Source organism: Schistocerca serialis, chromosome 5 (genome assembly GCF_023864345.2).
Source record: "Schistocerca serialis cubense isolate TAMUIC-IGC-003099 chromosome 5, iqSchSeri2.2, whole genome shotgun sequence".
NCBI lineage: Eukaryota > Metazoa > Arthropoda > Insecta > Orthoptera > Acrididae > Schistocerca > Schistocerca serialis.
Genome location: NC_064642.1, coordinates 2,489,134 through 2,508,109, shown reverse-complemented (window position 1 = coordinate 2,508,109; position 18,976 = coordinate 2,489,134). Strand labels below are relative to the sequence as shown.

Below are 18,976 nucleotides of genomic sequence, written 5' to 3'. Positions count from 1 at the left end.
GAATAGATAATACAAATATTAAAGAAGAACTAAAAGAAAAATATAGACAAAGACTAACAAAAATGCTGAAAACAGAATTGACAGCAAGAAACAAGACAAAAGCTATAAATACTTATGCTATACCAATATTGACCTACTCATTTGGAGTAGTGAAATGGAGTAACACAGACCTAGAAGCACTCAATACACTTACACGATCACAATGCCACAAATATAGACTACATCACATACATTCAGCAACTGAAAGATTCACATTAAGCAGAAAGGAAGGAGGAAGGGGATTTATCGACATAAAAAACCTACATTATGGACAGGTAGACAATTTAAGAAAATTCTTTATAGAACGAGCAGAAACTAGCAAAATACACAAAGCAATCACTCATATAAATACATCGGCTACACCACTGCAATTTCATAACCACTTCTACAACCCTTTAGATCACATAACATCAATAGATACGAAGAAAGTAAATTGGAAAAAGGAAACACTACATGGCGAGCACCCGTGGATGAGAAAAGGCAATATATACAGTGAGACGGAAGGATTCATGATTGCAATACAGGATCAAACAATAAACACCAGATATTACAGCAAGCATATTATTAAAGATCCCAATACCACAACAAATAACTGCAGACTTTGCAAACAACAAATAGAAACAGTAGATCACATCACAAGCGGATGTACAATACTAGCAAATACAGAATACCCCAGAAGACATGACAATGTGGCAAAAATAATACATCAACAACTTGCCATATAACATAAACTTATAAAACAACACGTTCCCACATACAAGTATGCACCACAAAATGTACTGGAGAATGATGAATACAAATTATACTGGAACAGAACCATTATATCAGATAAAACAACACCACGTAACAAACCTGACATCACACTCACCAATAAAAAGAAGAAATTAACACAACTAATCGAAATATCCATACCCAATGCAACAAATATACAGAAGAAATCAGGAGAACAAAATTGAAAAATACATCCAACTGGCTGAGGAAGTCAAGGACATGTGGCATCAGGATAAAGCTGACATTATACCAATTATACTATCAACTACAGGAGTCGTACCACACAATATCCACCAGTACATCAACGCAATACAGATACATCCAAACTTATATATACAACTACAGAAATCTGTAATTATTGACACTTGTTCAATTACCCAAAAGTTCCTAAATGCAATGTAACATATACCGTACAATTAAAAGTAAGTCACGCTTGATCATGGTCCACATCACTTTCAATTTTTGACCAGACATAACGTCAGAGAAAAGAAAGAATAATAATAATAGTAGTAGTAGAAAGAACAATTATAGCCAGAATAATGGAAGACAACATTCCATTAGAACTACTGACAGCCTTGGGAGAGCCAGCCATGACAAAACTACCATCTGGTGAGCACGATGTATGAGACAAGCAAAATACCCTCAGACTTGAAGAAGAATATATTAATTCCAATCTCAAAGAAAGCAAGTGCTGACAGGTGTGAAAATTACCAATTATCAGTTTAACAAGCCATGGCTGCAAAATACTAACACTAATTCTTTACAGACGAATGGAAATGCTGGAAGAAGCAACCTCGGGAAAAATCAGTTTGGATTCCGTAGGATGTTGGAACATGTGAGGAAATACTGACCCTACGACTTATCTTAGAAGGCAGATAAGGAAAAGGTAAACCTACGTTTCTAGCATTTGTAGACTTAGAGAAAGCTTTTGACAATATTGACTGGAATACTCTCTTTAAAATTCTGAAGGTGGCAGGGGTAAAATACAGGGAGCGAAAAGCTATTTACAATTTGTACAGATACCAGATGGCAGTTATAAGAGTCGAGGGGCATGAAAGGGAAGCAGTGGTTGGGAAGGGAGTGAGACAGGGTTGTAGCCTCTCCCCGATGTAATTCAATCGGTATATTGAGCAAGCAGCAAAGGAAACAAGAGAAAAATCTGGAGTAGGAATTAAAACTGTGGAGAAGAAATACAAACTCTGAGATTTGCTGGTGACTTTGTAATTCTGTCAGAGACAGCAAAGAAATTGGAAAAACATTTCAACAGAATGGACAGTGTCTTGAAAGAAGGATAGAAGATGAATATCAACAAAAGCAGAACAAGGATATTGGAATGTAGTCGAATTAAATCAGGTGATGCTGAAGGAACTAGATTAGGAAATGAGACACTTAAAGTACTAGATGAGTTTTGCTATTTGGGCAGCAAAAGAACTGATGATGGTCGAAGTAGAGAGGATATAAAATGTAGACTGGCTATCACGAGGAAAGTGTTTCTGAAGAAGACAAATTTGTTAATATCGAGGACAGATTTAAGTGTCAGGAAGTCTTTTCTGAAAGTATTTGTATGAAATGTAGCCATGTATGGAAGTGAAACATGGATGAGAAGTAGTTTACAAAAGAAGAGAGTAGAAGCTTTTGAAATGTGGTGCTACAGAAGAATGCTGAAGATTAGAAGGGTAGATCACATAACTAATGAGGAGGTACTGAACAGAATTTGGTAGAAGAGAAATTTGTGGCACAACTTGACTAGAAGAAGGGATCAGTTGGTAGGACACGTTCTGAGGCATCAAGGGATCATCAATTTAGTACTGGAGGGAAGCACGGAGGGTAAAAATCAGAGAGGGAGACCGAGGTATGAATAAACTAAACAGATTCAGAAGGATGTAGGTTGCAGTAGTTACTCAGAGATGAAGAAGCTTGCACAAGATGGAGTAGCATGGAGAGCTGTACCAAACCAGTCTTTGGACTGAAGTCCACAACAACAACAACAACAACAACAACAACAACAATGGTCACCCTCAGTTTAACAGTGAACATAGGCATGATGACAGGTTCAATGCAAGTTACAATGGTAACACTAAATGGATACACCAATAGTAGAGTGGATATCCCATGCAGTGAAACCAAAATCAGGGGTCACCTGTAAATAACAAGGGTATGACTAGGAATGACAACAGTAACCAAGCACAAGGTAAAAACCAAAATGCTTAAACTTGGCAGAATCAGGGTAATAGAGGTGACAGACGATAGCCTTCCAAGTTTCTGGCATTCAACAAACTAGACCGACCACAATAAATTCTTTATTGTCGGTCATGGGGCACTTAATAACTCCAATGAACTTACAGATACGGTGAGGGTCAATGAGGGCACCGGTACAGAACAAGAACTGTTGGTCAGAAGTGGAACATGTAAAAAACACGATGCTGTATTAGAGCCAGCTGTAGCCGAGGCAAAAAATATTAGCCATACCTGGGAGTACAATTATTGATGCAAGGGCATCCGTTACTGTGTTAAGTTATGATTTTTTTCAAAAAGGTAAGTCAGGCCCACAAACTACTCACATTTCCAGGACAAAATTGTAAGGTGACAGACTATTGGTGCTTAGTCTCAAATAATAAAGCACCAAGTGAAAACTAAGGTAATAATTCAAAAAGAAGCTCTATTGTGCACTTTTCTGGTAGTGAAAGGGGCTGGCAATAACCTGCATCCTGGGGTGTGAATTCCTGTGGGAGGGAGAGGGTAAGATATACCTCTCAAGCAGAGAATTCAGGACTGAGAATAGAGGAAAAAGAACAGTACTGGAGACGGTCAAAAAAAACAAAGGAGATACATGGCAAATACAGTCAACGTGTCCAGGTGAGATGCAAGTCAACAAATATACTGAAAATTAGCAGCGACTTATCAAACAGAGATTATTATTACCCGAAAACAGAATATGAAGACTACCTACAGAGCTCAACTTCGTTAGCTCCAAGGTGAAAGAATGTGACCACTTAGCTATGAAGCAGCAAAGTGAACTAACTCTGTTGTTAACTGGACAGATTAACGTGTTTCCTGAACTTTCAGGAATAATAAAAGGGTATATGTGTGATATTAAGGTAGCACCACACAAGACATTGTCATGCTACTTACTCCATCCTGTGACTACAAGGATTTACAAAAATACATCCAATGATCAACAAGATACTACCCAAAAGCAAATGTTATCTGTAAACAGATCTTTTAATTTTTCTTGTATTTTTAAAATTAATAACAACTGTGTACAGAGGTTAGAGAGAGAGTCATTTTTTAAACTGATATTGCACATAAGCACTACGCACAACACTACTTGTCTAAGGATTTAGAAGCACTGAGTCATCTCATGTACTGTCGTAGAAAAAAAAGGATGTGATAAACAGAGTCTCATGCCTTTAGGAGCATGCTAAGCTTTCAATTTTTGAGGATGAAATAAAAACATTCTCAAGGGATAAGAACAGTAATGTGATTAGAATATGTAGTGAAAACATGCACTGCAGTCCTATAAAGTAATATTACTTAGAAACAAAAAATATATTTTATTCTAATTTTTGATTAAATCATAAGACTATTGTAAAAGAAGGCCAGAGGCTGAGTGACAAGTCCTGAGGATCAGTTGCTTCAAAACTGTGACATGGAGTGCTGTGCAGGAAGGATGTAATGTACACACAGAAGATATACCATAGTGTAGATGAGATTATGTAAAAAGGAATTTTTAGTTTGACAAGTAACAGGAAATAAAATTATGTGCTAACATGAACTTTGTACAAAATGTGATAGTGACATAGTGAACAAGGAAATTTTGTTGTAACTGCAACTGTTTATGAACAGTGGTTAGTAACAGCAATGTGTGATATTGAATTTTCATCAGTATGTCAATATAACCACAAAAGGAATGACCGTGAAAAGCAGTGAAGGTTTAAAAACAGTATCCACTGACACTTCTGCTTAAATCTGGGACACGAAAGGTGTAATATAAGAGTGTAATTAAAACAAATTAAACATAAAAGGCAGTGGTATTATGGACAAAAATCCACAGTCAGTACTTTTGGAATAGACACGAGTTGCTATGCGAGCAACAATGTAAATTCCTGCTTCACGACAGATGTTAAAAGGATGAGCAAAGTGCAAACACGGTGAAAGATACATTCAGAACAGTGTATAGCGTGCAGTCATTCACCCGTAGTTGGTCACTAATGCAGTGGCTACCAGTGACAAAACTGTATACTGCTGAATAGGAATGATGAACATATGGGTACACGGCAAACTGTGTAAGCATTGTCATAGCGAGTGATCACCAGCAACAGTACCATGGACTAAAGAGGAAAGTAAAAAGACATGAAATGTGACCAAATACCAACAGGACTGGCACTGTACTTAACAATAACAACTAACAGTTATGTGTTTTTATTCCCTTGCAAGAAAACATCTGTATTTTGCCAGAATTTAATACTGCCATGTTAATTCAATTACACGTATGTATTGGGAGAAGCTGTCCTACCGAGCAGGACACCATCGAGGGAAAAGACGTCTAAATGGCTAGGGCTTTTAGCACCCTGGTTAAGCAGCTACAGGTCTGACAGTCCTGACATCACCACTCAACACTGTGTTCCAGCCAGGCGTACCTTGACTCTGTAGCGACGTGTTCCTGACAACGCTGACAAATCGGCAGCAAACAGCGATAAACAGCTGTTGTATACACTGACAAAAACCATCTGCCATTTAAACTCAAAATTTCTTTTGTGTAAATGATCAAAGATCAAATATCTGTTTCGAATGAGAAAAATAGTATTTTATATGACACGAAGTATTGATTCGAAGATTTATCACTCCTGCATGAGAAAACGTCTTTAAACATTTCTCTACAAACAAATAATGAACCCTAACATCTTAACTCCTACCAAAACTCATTACTAAAGCAGCAAAACTGCTAGAAATATGTTTCTTCTAAAGCACTGACTTAGTCACTGTTTCAGGTATTTACAAATGACAAAAGGTTTGAAATATTTCCTTTTTTGTATATTTGAAACGTATGAAGTATAAAAATTAAATTGGGATAGTCTGTTGCTCTGTCCTGGCTTTTTCCTTGGGCTTTCCAGTGACCTTGCTCACATGGGAGAACAGAAAGCCAATATTAAGCCCAAGAAAATGTATAATGATACATACTATACCCACAACTGCAATAAAGTAAAGATAAACTGCAAATAAAAGCAACCAGTCTGCAGTCACTGTGTCGAGTAAATACGATGCAAAGACTTATAAACGTATATTTCTTGTAATGGCACCATTACCTATGTGTAAGCTAACAATATGTGAATGAACATTCTAAAATGTGAACACTAGTACAGAAATGAACTATGAATCAAAGTGTAACAGGTACTCTAGTATAGAATGCGAGTCACAAACATGAGAAACATAGAATCCTACCATTCCACATGGCATTTATTTATTTATTTATTTATTTTGAATTTACGAAGGGAGATGATCTGGCTAGTACTTACTCTGACAGGACACAAATTACAATACAACTATTGAAACACCCAAAATAACACTTCTTTGTCCATTTCATTGGTTGCTGAGCTTTGTGGCTGTGAATTATATTACTTTAAGGATACATGGTACTTATAAATTGTGGAAAAAATCGAAATTTTTTATGCCTTTATTAAATTCTATAGTCTTTCCTGATTTCATTGATATATACATTTATACCAAATTTTAAAGTTACGGTCATGTATGCTGCCACACCCCCTTTATTTCTGTAACAGAAACCAGTATTATTTCGAAAAGAACTGTGAACTTTCTGTTTCCGGTGATTATACGTATGATATATTGTATATGTTGGTAACAGTGCAAGTTTCTAGTGTCTGTAAACGATGTTCACGTGTTACTGAATGACACTGTTTGCAGAGGATTTTTTGTTGTTGATGTGGGCATCTTATCTTCTTTGATAAAGGAAGTGGCGAAATCAAACAATGTGATGGTGTAGACTGTCTGGAAATAACTGAATAAGTAGCAGGAAGGGTTTAGCGTCAAAATTACTAGTTCTGTGTAGATCCTGCAATAAATCTACCTCGAAAATGACTTCGAACACTATGTATAATTCATATGATGTGAATTTGAAGTTAGTGCATGCAATGCACACAATATGAAAAAAAGGAAAAAAAGGCTGCTCAAACGTTTTTTGGTTTGATGAACCTTCTTCCTCCTCCCAGTAGGTTCAGGAAGTACGTAAAAATACTTTTAGTTGCCTTGAAGGTTGTGTCTAAAGCATCTATGAAATGTGCAGTAGAAGAAACTGTAAATATTAGTGGAATCAGGGACATCACTGTTGCACTTGATGGGACATGGCAACGTTGAGGACATTGTTGCTTGAATGGTGTAGTAAGTGCTACTTCTTTCTCTGGAGAATGGAAAAGTAGTTGATGTTGAGTGCTTATCTAAGTACTACCACACCTGCCATGGTAACACTGAAGGACATATTGAAGGACAGATTGGACATCAGTGTTCTAAGATATGATTGTTACAGTGGAGGTATGGAGTGTGATGGAGCTCTAAAAATATTTCAGAGGTTGGTGCCCATTTATAACGTTAGATATATGAAGCACCTAGGCGATGGAGACTCCAAAGCTTTCAAAAAAATTAATGAGTTCAATGTTTATGGTGATACCTTGGTAACAAAACTAGAGTGTTGTGGACATGTTCAAAAGACGACGGGTGCTGGATTGAGGAAGCTACAATGAGAAATGAAAGGAAAGTGGCTATCTGATGGAAAATCTCTGTCTGGCTGAGGCAGATTGACAGAAACTGAAATATACCTTCATCAGAGTAATTATGGACTGGCCATTAGATGAACTGCACCTCTGAATGATGTTACAGCAATGAGGAAAGCTGTATGGGCCACCTACTTTCATAAGTTGTCCACAGATGACCATCCTGTTCATGGACCTTGCCCTAAAGAAGCAGATTCTTGGTGTGGCTACCAAAAAGCAAAAGAAAGTGGTCAAATATACCATCATAAGCATTCTCTTTCTGAGCTTACTATGAATGAAATAAAAGCAATTTTTAGATACCTGAGTGACCCTGTTTTGCTTAGTACATGTCTTCATGGGGGGCAATCAGAATACAAATGAAAGTTTTAACCACTGCATATGGGGAAGATTACCCACGAATGTTTTTGTAGGACTAACTACATTAAAAGTTGGTGTACTAGATGCAGTTATATATTTCAATGGCTGAAGTCCTGAGAAATTTAGGCATAAAACGTGGCTCTAATATGGAATATCAATTGCTTGCATATGACAGACAATGGGTGCCTGAAGCTGAAGATTAGCTCTTCAAGTTACCAAAGAAGCAAGAAGTGCTAACTGGAATCCCAAGAGGAAGATATGCTGCAGGATGATGACTATGGTTCAGGAATGTTCTGAGGCACAGTTTAATTGGACTCATATCTTCATTCGCAATTTCTCGCAAGTTGTATTTTTCAGGATTCAGGTACAAATATTTGCTGAAGTTCATAATGCATTGCTCTAATTTTTTTCTGTAGCTTGTAATAGTCCATACTTGTGTAGTAGACCTAAGCTTTATTGCAGAATCAAATAAATTATAGAAACAATAACATTTTCATTAGTAAAAAAATATAAAAATTAAAATGTAAGATGTGATATTTTTTATCGTTGTAAAATACATAATAGGTGGAATTAAATAGGTCTAGTACCTCAGCCATCATGTCATGCATATCTGGTAAAAATTTGGTCTCCTTCAAATGTATAACATTGGATTAAATGGTACTTCAATTTGAGGAAGCATTTTGGAAAAAAAAAAAAACTGCATCAATTTCTTTGTAATTTTTTTAATAACCTTAAGCAGGTTCAAAAATACTCAAAATACTTTTAATTTCTTTACAAAGTGTGCTGCATTACCTGATATCAACAAAAAATCTGTAAAACAGACATTATAAACGGTGCATGAAAGAAATAGGGGTTGATTTTTACATAATATCGAGCCGGAAAAGTACCCTGCATCCTTAAGAAATACAGCAACCAATCACTTTTTTAAGTGTCTTTCCATTTATTCCAATATGTGTCTCAGGCTTTCACCCACCTTCAGTTGGTATGATTGATTTAAATCTGCAATTAGCACACTGTTAAAAACTGTGATGCAGCACGTGAATTGCAGCCAACGTTTTTAACAATGTATTAAATTAAGTTTTAAATATGTATTACATCAACTGCAGATAGACAAAATCCCAAAATGGCTATCAGTATGAATAAAAGTACATAAAAAAGTGATTGGTGGTTTTAATTCTTAAAGTAACATACAAAATCAATAAAAAGCAGCACTCCTAAAACATTTTCTGTTGTTAAAGCTGTGTACCAGAATGGGGCTTAAACTTGGACCCATGTGTTTCACAGGCAGTTTGTTTCAGACAGCATTACCACAATCGTGTTTTACAGACTGACTCAAAGAAGCAATCTTTCAGTAGCTCCTGCCCAAGTGTTTCAAGCAGGTGAACTACCCACGATCACGTGACACCTTTTTCTCTAGGTTTCTGTCTCTTCCTTCTCACACCCCACCACCCCCTTAACCTAGATTCTGAGTAATGTGCCTCCTACCCCAAAGGTTAACTCTTTTCTCTCTGATGAACTAACATGTGGTCCTGAAAGTAGGAGTACTTTTAACAATATTATGAAAAGGAAAGTAGTACTCACCATATAGCGGAGATGCTGAGTCACAGATAGGCACAACAAAAAGACTGTCACATATAAAGCTTTCAACCAGTAATGCCTTAGTAAAAAACAGACGAGACACACACACACACACACACACACACACACACACACACACACACACACACACACACGAGCAAGCGCAAATGCAAATCACACATGCAAATGCAGTCTCGGGCAAATAAAACCACACTATGAACAGCAGGACCAGTGCACGATGGGATTGGCGACTGGGTGGGGGTAAGGAGGAGGCTGGGGTGGGGAGGGGGAGGGATAGTAGTAGCGTACGGGTGGCGGACAGTGAAGTGCTGCCGGCCGGTTAGACAGAGGGCGTGGGAGATGTGGGGCGGAGGGGGGGGGGGGGGGCGTGGCAGAAATGGAGAGAGGTAATAAGACTGGGAGCGGTGGTGGAATGAGAGCAGTATAGTGCTGGAATGGGAACAGGGAAGGAGTTGGAGGGGTGAGGACAATGACCGTCACTCCCAGTCGTTTTACTTCTCTCCTTTTCCGCTAAGCCCCCTCTCCACCTCTCCGCTGCCCTCCGTCTAATCTGCAGCACTTCACTGTCCACCACCCCTACCCTACTATCCCTCCCCCCTCCCTGCCCCAGCCTCTTCCTTACCCCCATCCAGAGACTGCAGACGTGTGTGTGTTTTTTATTTTTTTTTTTATTTTTGTTGTTGTTAACGAAGGCCTCACTGGCCGAAAGCTTTATGTGCGACAGTCTTTTTGTTGTGCCTATCTGTGATTCAGCATCTCCGCTATATGGTGAGCAGCAACTTTCCTTTTCATAATATTGTTACATTCAATCATGGATTTTTCATTATTTGATAGGAATACTTTTATCTATTTACATTAGCTGTAATGGAAAATGTGTCTCATAAAAATAAATTGAAAGCTTGTACTCACTACAACATTCAAACTTAACACACCACATTTCTAGAAAATTTTTTATGACTCACTTGGTTATCAGCAACAAATAGTCAGTCTGTCCACTGTGTGGATTCACATCCAGAAGTAAACGGCTTAGACCAGGAATAAGAAGAGGAGTACATGCTGTACTCAGTAATGCTGAGAAAGCAGGTTGCAAAACCAAAGTTCGATCAAGTAAAGCTAAACAGCTTTCCAGGCTTGCTTCCAATGCTTCTTTTCCAGGGAATGGTATGAATGAATCCAACATTTGTACTCCCTCTTCAATCAGAAACAGTATCTGCGGACAAGAGCAAAGCCCTGCAAATAAATGCCTTGAAAAACATTGTTGTAAACTAACAAACAATATTCCTTACTGTTGTTTTCTTGAAACATATAAAAATTAAAATTATCAAAGTAATGAGCTCACACATGTTATCTGTAAAGTACAGCTGTTTACAGATGAGAGGGGGAAAATAATAAAAACATCTCCAAATCAAAATCATACAAACAACTAAAACAAAAGTGAATTACATTGTTGACATGGTAGCACTGCACAGAACTCCCATATGCAAATAAGATCCTTAGCAACCCAGCAGCGTGATCTGTAAAAAGTAAACAAATTATGTTTGGCAGTGGGACTGGAGTTAGTATTGTGGAAGTGAGAAAGACATACAAGCGTAGGCCTCCGCAGGAAGGGGCACTGGCAACCCCCCCCCCCCCCCCCCCAATTATTGATTACAGAATATTCATAAACTTCTAGAACTGAGTGGACAATCAACAATTGTGTGGGATATAATACATTTTTGTGGCACCTACAAAATTTATTTCTTGTGGCATCACATGTATTGGAACTGACCAACTCATTTATATAAAAAATGGCAATTTTACTGGTATTTCAATGAACAGCAGTTCAAAGACATACTGACATGCTGCTTACTGTAGACTACACAGCGCCCAGGCAATCCACACAGAGCAATGACCAGTGTGATTTATTGCATGTTTTTATGTGTACATATATATGTGTCACTACGACAGTAACAGTAATTTAAAGAATCAACAAGTACGGCGAGTTGTTCTGATTCGTGTCTACTGCAATAGGGGTTCCATATTACAGAGAGAGAGAGAGAGAGAGAGAGAGAGAGAGAGAGAGAGAGAGAGAGAGAGAGAGAGAGAGACAGAGAGAGAGACGAAGTTTCCACCACTTCTCATCAAGTACTTACTCGCTGTAGCAACTCAGTCTTGGAATTCAAATTAACCATTAGGTGATATCCAGGGGGCGGATTAACTTGTGATGAGCCTCCAGACTGAAGGTCTACATATTGTGGCGAGAAATCTTCTTCTTGTGGTTCATACTGGGATAAGAGTTTCACAAATAATTTCACACATCCTTTAGCCACTTCCCACTGAAATAAAAGAACGTGTATAAAATAGAGAGAACAGAAATATTTCTTCGAACTAGTAGCTACTGTAAAAAGAATTGGCAGAGCATTTGTACAACTCACCTTCTCTTTCGGATTTTTATATATGCGAGTATTGAACCTCAGAAATACAGAGTTGATGACAAAATTCAAGTACGGGTCAAAGCCTGGAGCCCTAGTTCCTAAGCCAAGGAGCCGAGGGATGGGCACGTCGGTCAACACGTCCAGAAGACTTAGAAGGGCCCGTGTCAGAGGGTATTCTTCATTACGGGACTCGATCTCCTCCAGTTCAGTCTGAAAAACAAATTCCACAATATTCAGTTTTTGCCAAGCAAGAAAGCAACTGTCTTTGTTTTTGACATTATTTGTCATTATCAGTCGTGCAAGATAATTGAAAAATCAACGCTGAAAGGCAACACTTCACATAAATGTCGAAGTCACCATTCGTGCTACTACACATTCAATCTACATAAGACTCTCACAGCACTGTGGCTGAAGAAAGCAACCAAGTCAACAGAAATTCAACAGTCTTAATTGGTGTTGATTGTTTTCCAATTGCTACCGATTTTTAAGTCAACACTACGTTTAATGGGTCTAACAGGTCAACACACAGGACAATTTTGGACCCAGTTGTATGCAACGTTTCAGTGATCATTAACTCAGTTTGCCAACTCTGATTCTGTAGATGCAGATGCACTGAACACAGAGTTATCTGCTAAATCAAATCAGGAGCTGTCAGGAATCACTCAATATCGGTCAATGTCATTCAGTTTCCGTCAAGTAAAGTGTTCCCATCAGCCATCTCACAACCTTCTTATACTGCACATACAGCGCACTGACTAGCCAGAATGCAGTAATTGTATCAACTGTTACTCAACCACAACATTTCGATTCTACAACAAACTATGTATTCTTCTTCTATTTGTTGATTGTTCCTTGGAAACAAATGTCAGATTCAAAGAAATTGATAACATTTATAGCTTCTCTTAAAACTGAACAAAATCTCATACTTCTTGGCAATCATTCAATTTCTTGTATGAACGCACGGTCTTGCAGTGATGCGAATTTTTAAAATCTCCTCATGTTTCCAACAAAGCCCAAGGAGGTTTTTTAAATTTAATTTCTCGGTTCAACAATTCTTTGTTAAGAAGAGAAGAAACTGTCATGCTGAAGACAGGCTGAAACGTACAAAAATAAAGCTGAAATGAGAAGACTCGAAGAAAGCAAACTCGCTAATTAGTGAAGAATACTATTTCATCAGTGAATTCTTAACAGAAGCATTCAAATTACACTGAGGTGAAAAAAATCATGGGGCAGCGATATGCACACATATTGGTGGCAGTAGTAGCATTCACACAAGGTGTGACAGGGCAGAGCATTGGTGCAACTGTCATTTGTACTCAGGTGATTCATGTAAATAGGTTTCCAATGTGTTTATGGCCGCACGATGGAAAATAACAGACTCTGAACACGAAACACTAGTTGGACTTGGGGACATGGGACATTCCGTTTCAGAAACCATTACGGAATCCAATATTCCGAGCGAGATCCACAGTGTCGAGAGTGTGCAGAGAATACCAAATATCATGCATTACCTCTCACCACGGGCAACGCAGTAGGCGGCAGACTTCATTCGACAAGCAAAAGCAGTGGCATTTTTGCAGAGTCGTCAGTGCTGACGGACAAGCAACACTGCGTGAAATAACCACAGAATTCAATGTGGGATGTACGAGGAACATGGCCGTTAGAACAGTGAGATTCAATTTGACATTAATGGGCTCGGCAGCACACAACCGGTGCGAGTGTCATCGCTAACAGCACGACGTCGCCTGCAGTTCCTCTCCTGGCCTGGTCAGATGAGTCCAGATTTCCTTTGGTAGGTTCTAAGCATACTGCAGACCCCATGAAGCCACGGACCCAAGCTGTCAACATAGCACTGTGCAAGTTTGTGGTGGCTCCATAATGGGGTCGGATATGTGTTTACATGGAACAAACTGGGTCCTCTGGTCCAAATGAATTGATCACTGACTGGAAAGGTTATGTGTGGCCGCTTGAAGACCATTTGCTGCCATTCGTGGACTTTATGTTCCCAAACAACGATAGAATTTTTGTAGGTGACAGTGCGCCATGTCACCGGGCCACATTTTTCACGATCGGTTTGAAGAACACTCTGGACAGTTCAAGCAAATGATTTGGCCACCCAGATCACACAACATGAATGCCCTTGAACAGTTAAGGGACGTAATCGAGAGGTCAGTTTGTGTACAAAATCCTGCACTGGCAACACTTTCACAATTATGAATGGTTACACAGGCAGCATGGCTCAATATTTCTGCAAGTGGCTTCCAACAATTTATTGAGTCCATGCCATCTCGAATTGCTACACTATGCAAGGCAAAAAGAGGACCAACACGATATTACATTAAATTATATTGTATGAATGGTCCAACAAACACAGAAAGGGTTGTTAGGAACTGCACAATAACTACAAAATATGATGAACAATGAAATTAAGATTGCTTTTAGTTTCTGCCATACTCCCCCTTCAAAATTTTGTCTTCTGTAGCTCTCCTAAGCAATGCACGATCTTCAGGGGACCACACCGTCGTATAGGTTGAAAATAATCGATTTTCGGTTTTCATCATATTTCAATAGATTATGGTTTCATTTAAGCACTCTAAAAGAATTTTGCTGGAAAATTTTTTTTTCGAGCATTTAAAGAGCATTTTCCTACCACGTGTGTTTATGTGCCACACCCACTTTTCTGCATATATTTTAGATCTTTATATCCCCTACATTGCACATTAGTTTTTTTTTACTCCCGAGTGTGTTGGCTATCCTTGGAATGCAACGGTCGGTATTCTTTTGTTTCTGGTGTTTGTAAACAACACGCTTTCAAACACGTGGTTAGTTTTGTTCAAGTGTGATTGCGAGTAGTTGTTATACTTACATTTGCACTGCTTGTTTACGTGTGTTTTGTTGTGTTTATTGAAGATGATGGAACGTAAAGGCATTTTCAAGAAACGACAATTTAGAGGAAACAAGTTTAGAAAGCTTTCTGTACAAGAGGTTATGTTGCCTGGCAACAATGTTTCTAATTGTAATTCTTCAACAAGTGCATCATCAAAGAAGCTCTCACCATTTCAAGAGAATTACAACTAATTTACCGTAAACAACAAGGGTTACAGTAACATTATCATAAATTTGAGAATATTATCAGATGTAATTTCCAAATTTGTACAAGTAGACAGTGTGGTGAGTCACAGAGTGTGAAAATTCGTGAGAGTGCCAGTGGGAGAAAAGGCCTAGCAATTGCCTTGGATTTAATTTGCACTAAATGCTCTGCTGTGATTTCTTTTTGAGTTCTTCAAAACCAGATGCAAGTGGCCCTCATGAAATCAATACTAGATTAGTTTATGCCTTATTGGCAAGGGCATGGCTGCAGGGAGAACATTTTGTTCAGTGATGAACATACATCAATCACCAAATAAATTTAAAAACTTACAGCAATATTAGAAAAAGCTGTATGTGAGGTCAGTGAGGAAAGCATGAAACTGTCTGCTAGAGAGGCAGTGGAAGAAAATGATGGATGTTCGGATATTGCAGTTGCACTTGATGTAAGTTGGCAGCAAAGAGGACATACTTCTCTGAATGGAGTAGTGACTGCCACGAGTGTAGACACCAGTAAAGTGTCGAGATAATGTCAAAATATTGCAAATGTCGTAAAGTCAATGAACATGAAGAACACAACTGTGTGGCTAATTTTAGAGGAACACGTGGCGGTATGAAAGTTCATGAAGCACAACAAATATTTCATCGCACCATAGAAACAAAGAGGTATACTGTACACCAAATATTTGCGTGATGGTGACAGTAAGGCATACAATAATGTGGTGAACTCTAAGCCATATAGAGATGCCATTATTAGCAAAATCGAATGTCTAGGCCATGTTCAAAAACGTTTGGGAACAAGGCTGAGAAAACTAACTGTTGATATGAGAGGAAAAAAATTAGACGATGGAAAATTTTTGACCGGACAGGGTCGGTTAACTAAAACTGAAATAGAAAACTTGCAGGTATACTATGGGCAGGCAAATGCGAGAAATAAAGAAAATTTGGAAGCAATGAAGAGAGATGTTTGGGCCATATTCTTCCATAAGTCCTCTATTGATGATAAGCCTTGTCATGGATTGTGTCAGGAGAAAAGTTGTGGTGCAAATACAATAGGGCTCAGGCAACTGGAGAATCTTATTCTCACCAGCATTCTCTTCCTGCTACTGTTATTACAGCAATTAAACATATTTTCAGAGACTTGGCTCATCCTGACCTTCTAAGGAAATGTCTGCATGGGCAGACACAGAACCCAAATGAATGTTTCAACAGCATAATTTGGAACCGCCTTCCTAAAACTGTATTTGTAGGCATGCATACAATGGAACTAGGAGTTCATGATGCTGTTAGTACATTCAATTGTGGTAATATTGGAATGTGTTGGGTGCTGAAAAAGCTGGGAATTAATCCTGGCGAAAATATGAGTACTGGGCTGCAACACTGTGATAAAATGAGGATAGCCGATGCAGACAGGTCTGTATCAAACATGGTCAAGAAAGCAAGACAAACATCCAGGAAGGTAAAAAAAAGAAGCTGGAAGACCTGCTAGAGGCCAAAGAAGGGCCATCGTATGCAGCAGGACAGTTTTAATTAACTGTAAGTAACAAATTTTTAAAGTTTTTTCTTTAAAGTCAATTTCCCACAAACTAAAATTTTCAGTACATATGCCTCATTATATCAGAAACTATCATAGATAAATGAATGAAATTTTCAGAGAATCTGCATAACATAAAAAGCCACCTCTGGTACTACACTCATTAATATTCCCCCATTAGGAAGTTTTAAAAAAATATTTTCAGCAGAAAAAATTAATATTTTTTGTTAATCAATTTAAAAAAGCATTTCTTAAAAACTATAAAGTGGATAAAGTAGATTTTAGTACAGTTGACTATTAGCATCATGTAACATACAGTAAAAATATTAAGGTCCTGCATCAAATAGTTTTTTCAGAAATGGGTCAAATACTTGCCTAAATTAACATGGGTTAGATATGCAGGGTGTGGTCCCCTTAACACAATTTTCCAAGATGCCAAATATGACCTCCCTGCCCACCACAATTTCATCACTGATGGATTGATCTAGAATCGATGACAAGTGAGGAGTTACATCTTTAGTAACAACAAACTTAAGCAAAAGGCTTCTCTGTTTCATGCATTCACTAACTACAAAATTCGTGAACAAAGAAATGAATTCTTCTGTATTTATACCACTGTTGTTGGTTGCAGTTATATTTGCCTTTTATTAATTTGGTTTTTTAAAAACTCTGCATTATGCAAACACAATGTATTTCTTTTTATGCACCTAGACTCATTTTGACACCTACGTGTCACTTCTGTGTGACAAATTTATTTCTGTAAAATGTAATACAAAATTTATGGTCATTTATCTACTGAAAGCCAAACAATTTTGACATGTGCATTTTGTCTGTTTATTTTGATTGTTCGCCTGAAGATTACATTGCTAGTGAAAATGCATTTTTACAGGTCTTTTTTTGTGCCCCTTACTTATCATTCTGACAGCATGTCATCTGCCAAAAAATTATGAAACAACTAGTGTATTTTTGAAATGTTTTTTCATGGGTAGTGGTTATGTACGTTACTGTACTTGTACCTTCTCTCGATATCATTTTCTACTGCTATTGCATAAGCTGTTTTCACACAGCTTTTTATTTTTCTTATTTTTTCATTTTTATGTAATTTCACTCACACCTTTACTTCATATAATTTCACTCACACCTTTACTTCATACACATTTTCCACATTACAAGATTTGAGCAGACACTTACATATTCACGCTCACTGAGAGGTGCTAAGATATTGTCACTGCTCACTTGTTGTCTTATGTTTAGTGTGGCACTAATTTTGAATGTTTCATGAGAACTACTGTGGTGTGTGTATGGTGAAAGATACAGGGGCAGGGGAGGGGGATTGAGAAACAGATGTTTTTGGATATTTGAGGGTGTTTGGATACTATGTTTTAATGTGGAGAAGTGTCTTTGTATACTGCCTGAGAAAACGGGAGGTAGGAAACAGGGGTGGTAAGAAAAAACAAAGTTTCACGTGGCGATTACAAATGTACAGAGAATGTGGTAAAAATTTCTTTATGGGACTACCTTCAGCTACATTCAGGCTGTCTATGACTCCTTTGCAGCATAAAAGGACTTCTTCCTGGCCTACCCATTGCACTGGATACATCACTAGATAGACATGTATGAATAACAATAACAGGAAATTTGTCTCCTACTACGCTGCCACTAACTACTTAGCAAATGTGATTTTTCATCTTTGAACTTCTACTCTGGCCCATAAAAAATGAATACCCTCAAGGAGCCATCTATGAGCCAGTATTTTCAGGTGTAGACATTTTTGAGATCTTAGAATATGTTCTGGAAGTAATCGGTATTGTAGCATATGCTGACATCCCAATGTTAAGAGTTTCAGTAGTTTCCGTAGCCCAATTGGAAAAGAAGTTTATCAACTGCCTCAGTTTAAAGAAGACAAAATCTGACCATCAGACAAGTAGAGCAGTTCTTCTCAGGTCGCTACTGTGACAAAGCCTTCAAAAATGTGTTACCACCCATAAAGACAATGCATAAAAAATACATACAATGCTATGCCAATTAACATCATTAAAAAAAGTTTTTTAAAATAATTTTATTTAACAGGCTACCAGTTTTTGAATGGAAATCCATCCATGAGATAGAAGGTGTCATCCAGGAGAAATGATTTTAGTTTAGATTTAAAACTTGCTTTGCTACTTGTCAGACATTTTATGTTATTGAGCAAATGATCACACACTTTTTCTGCTGCATACTGAAATCCTTTCTGAGCCACTAGCACCTTTAATAATGGGTAATAAAGGTATTTTTTTCCTCTAGTGTTGTATGTGTGGCCATTACTAATCATCTCAAATTGTGATGGTTTATTTGTGAATTTCATTAGCGAATTTACATATTGTGATAGTGCAGTTACAATGCTTTGAAGG

At 37.9% G+C, this 18,976-nt stretch overlaps 1 protein-coding gene across 1 annotated transcript in view; it reads right to left on the bottom strand.

Annotated features, from left to right (window-relative positions):
* LOC126481044 (nuclear pore complex protein Nup205) overlaps window positions 1-18,976 on the bottom strand; it is a 313,396-nt gene that overhangs the window by 133,930 nt on the left and 160,490 nt on the right. Inside the window, exons 14-16 of the mRNA XM_050104525.1 lie at window positions 11,966-12,175; window positions 11,684-11,866; window positions 10,514-10,761 (exon numbers count right to left, since the gene is read on the bottom strand). Of these exons, the coding sequence (XP_049960482.1) occupies window positions 10,514-10,761; window positions 11,684-11,866; window positions 11,966-12,175 (641 nt within the window). The remainder of the gene's footprint in view (window positions 1-10,513; window positions 10,762-11,683; window positions 11,867-11,965; window positions 12,176-18,976) is intronic.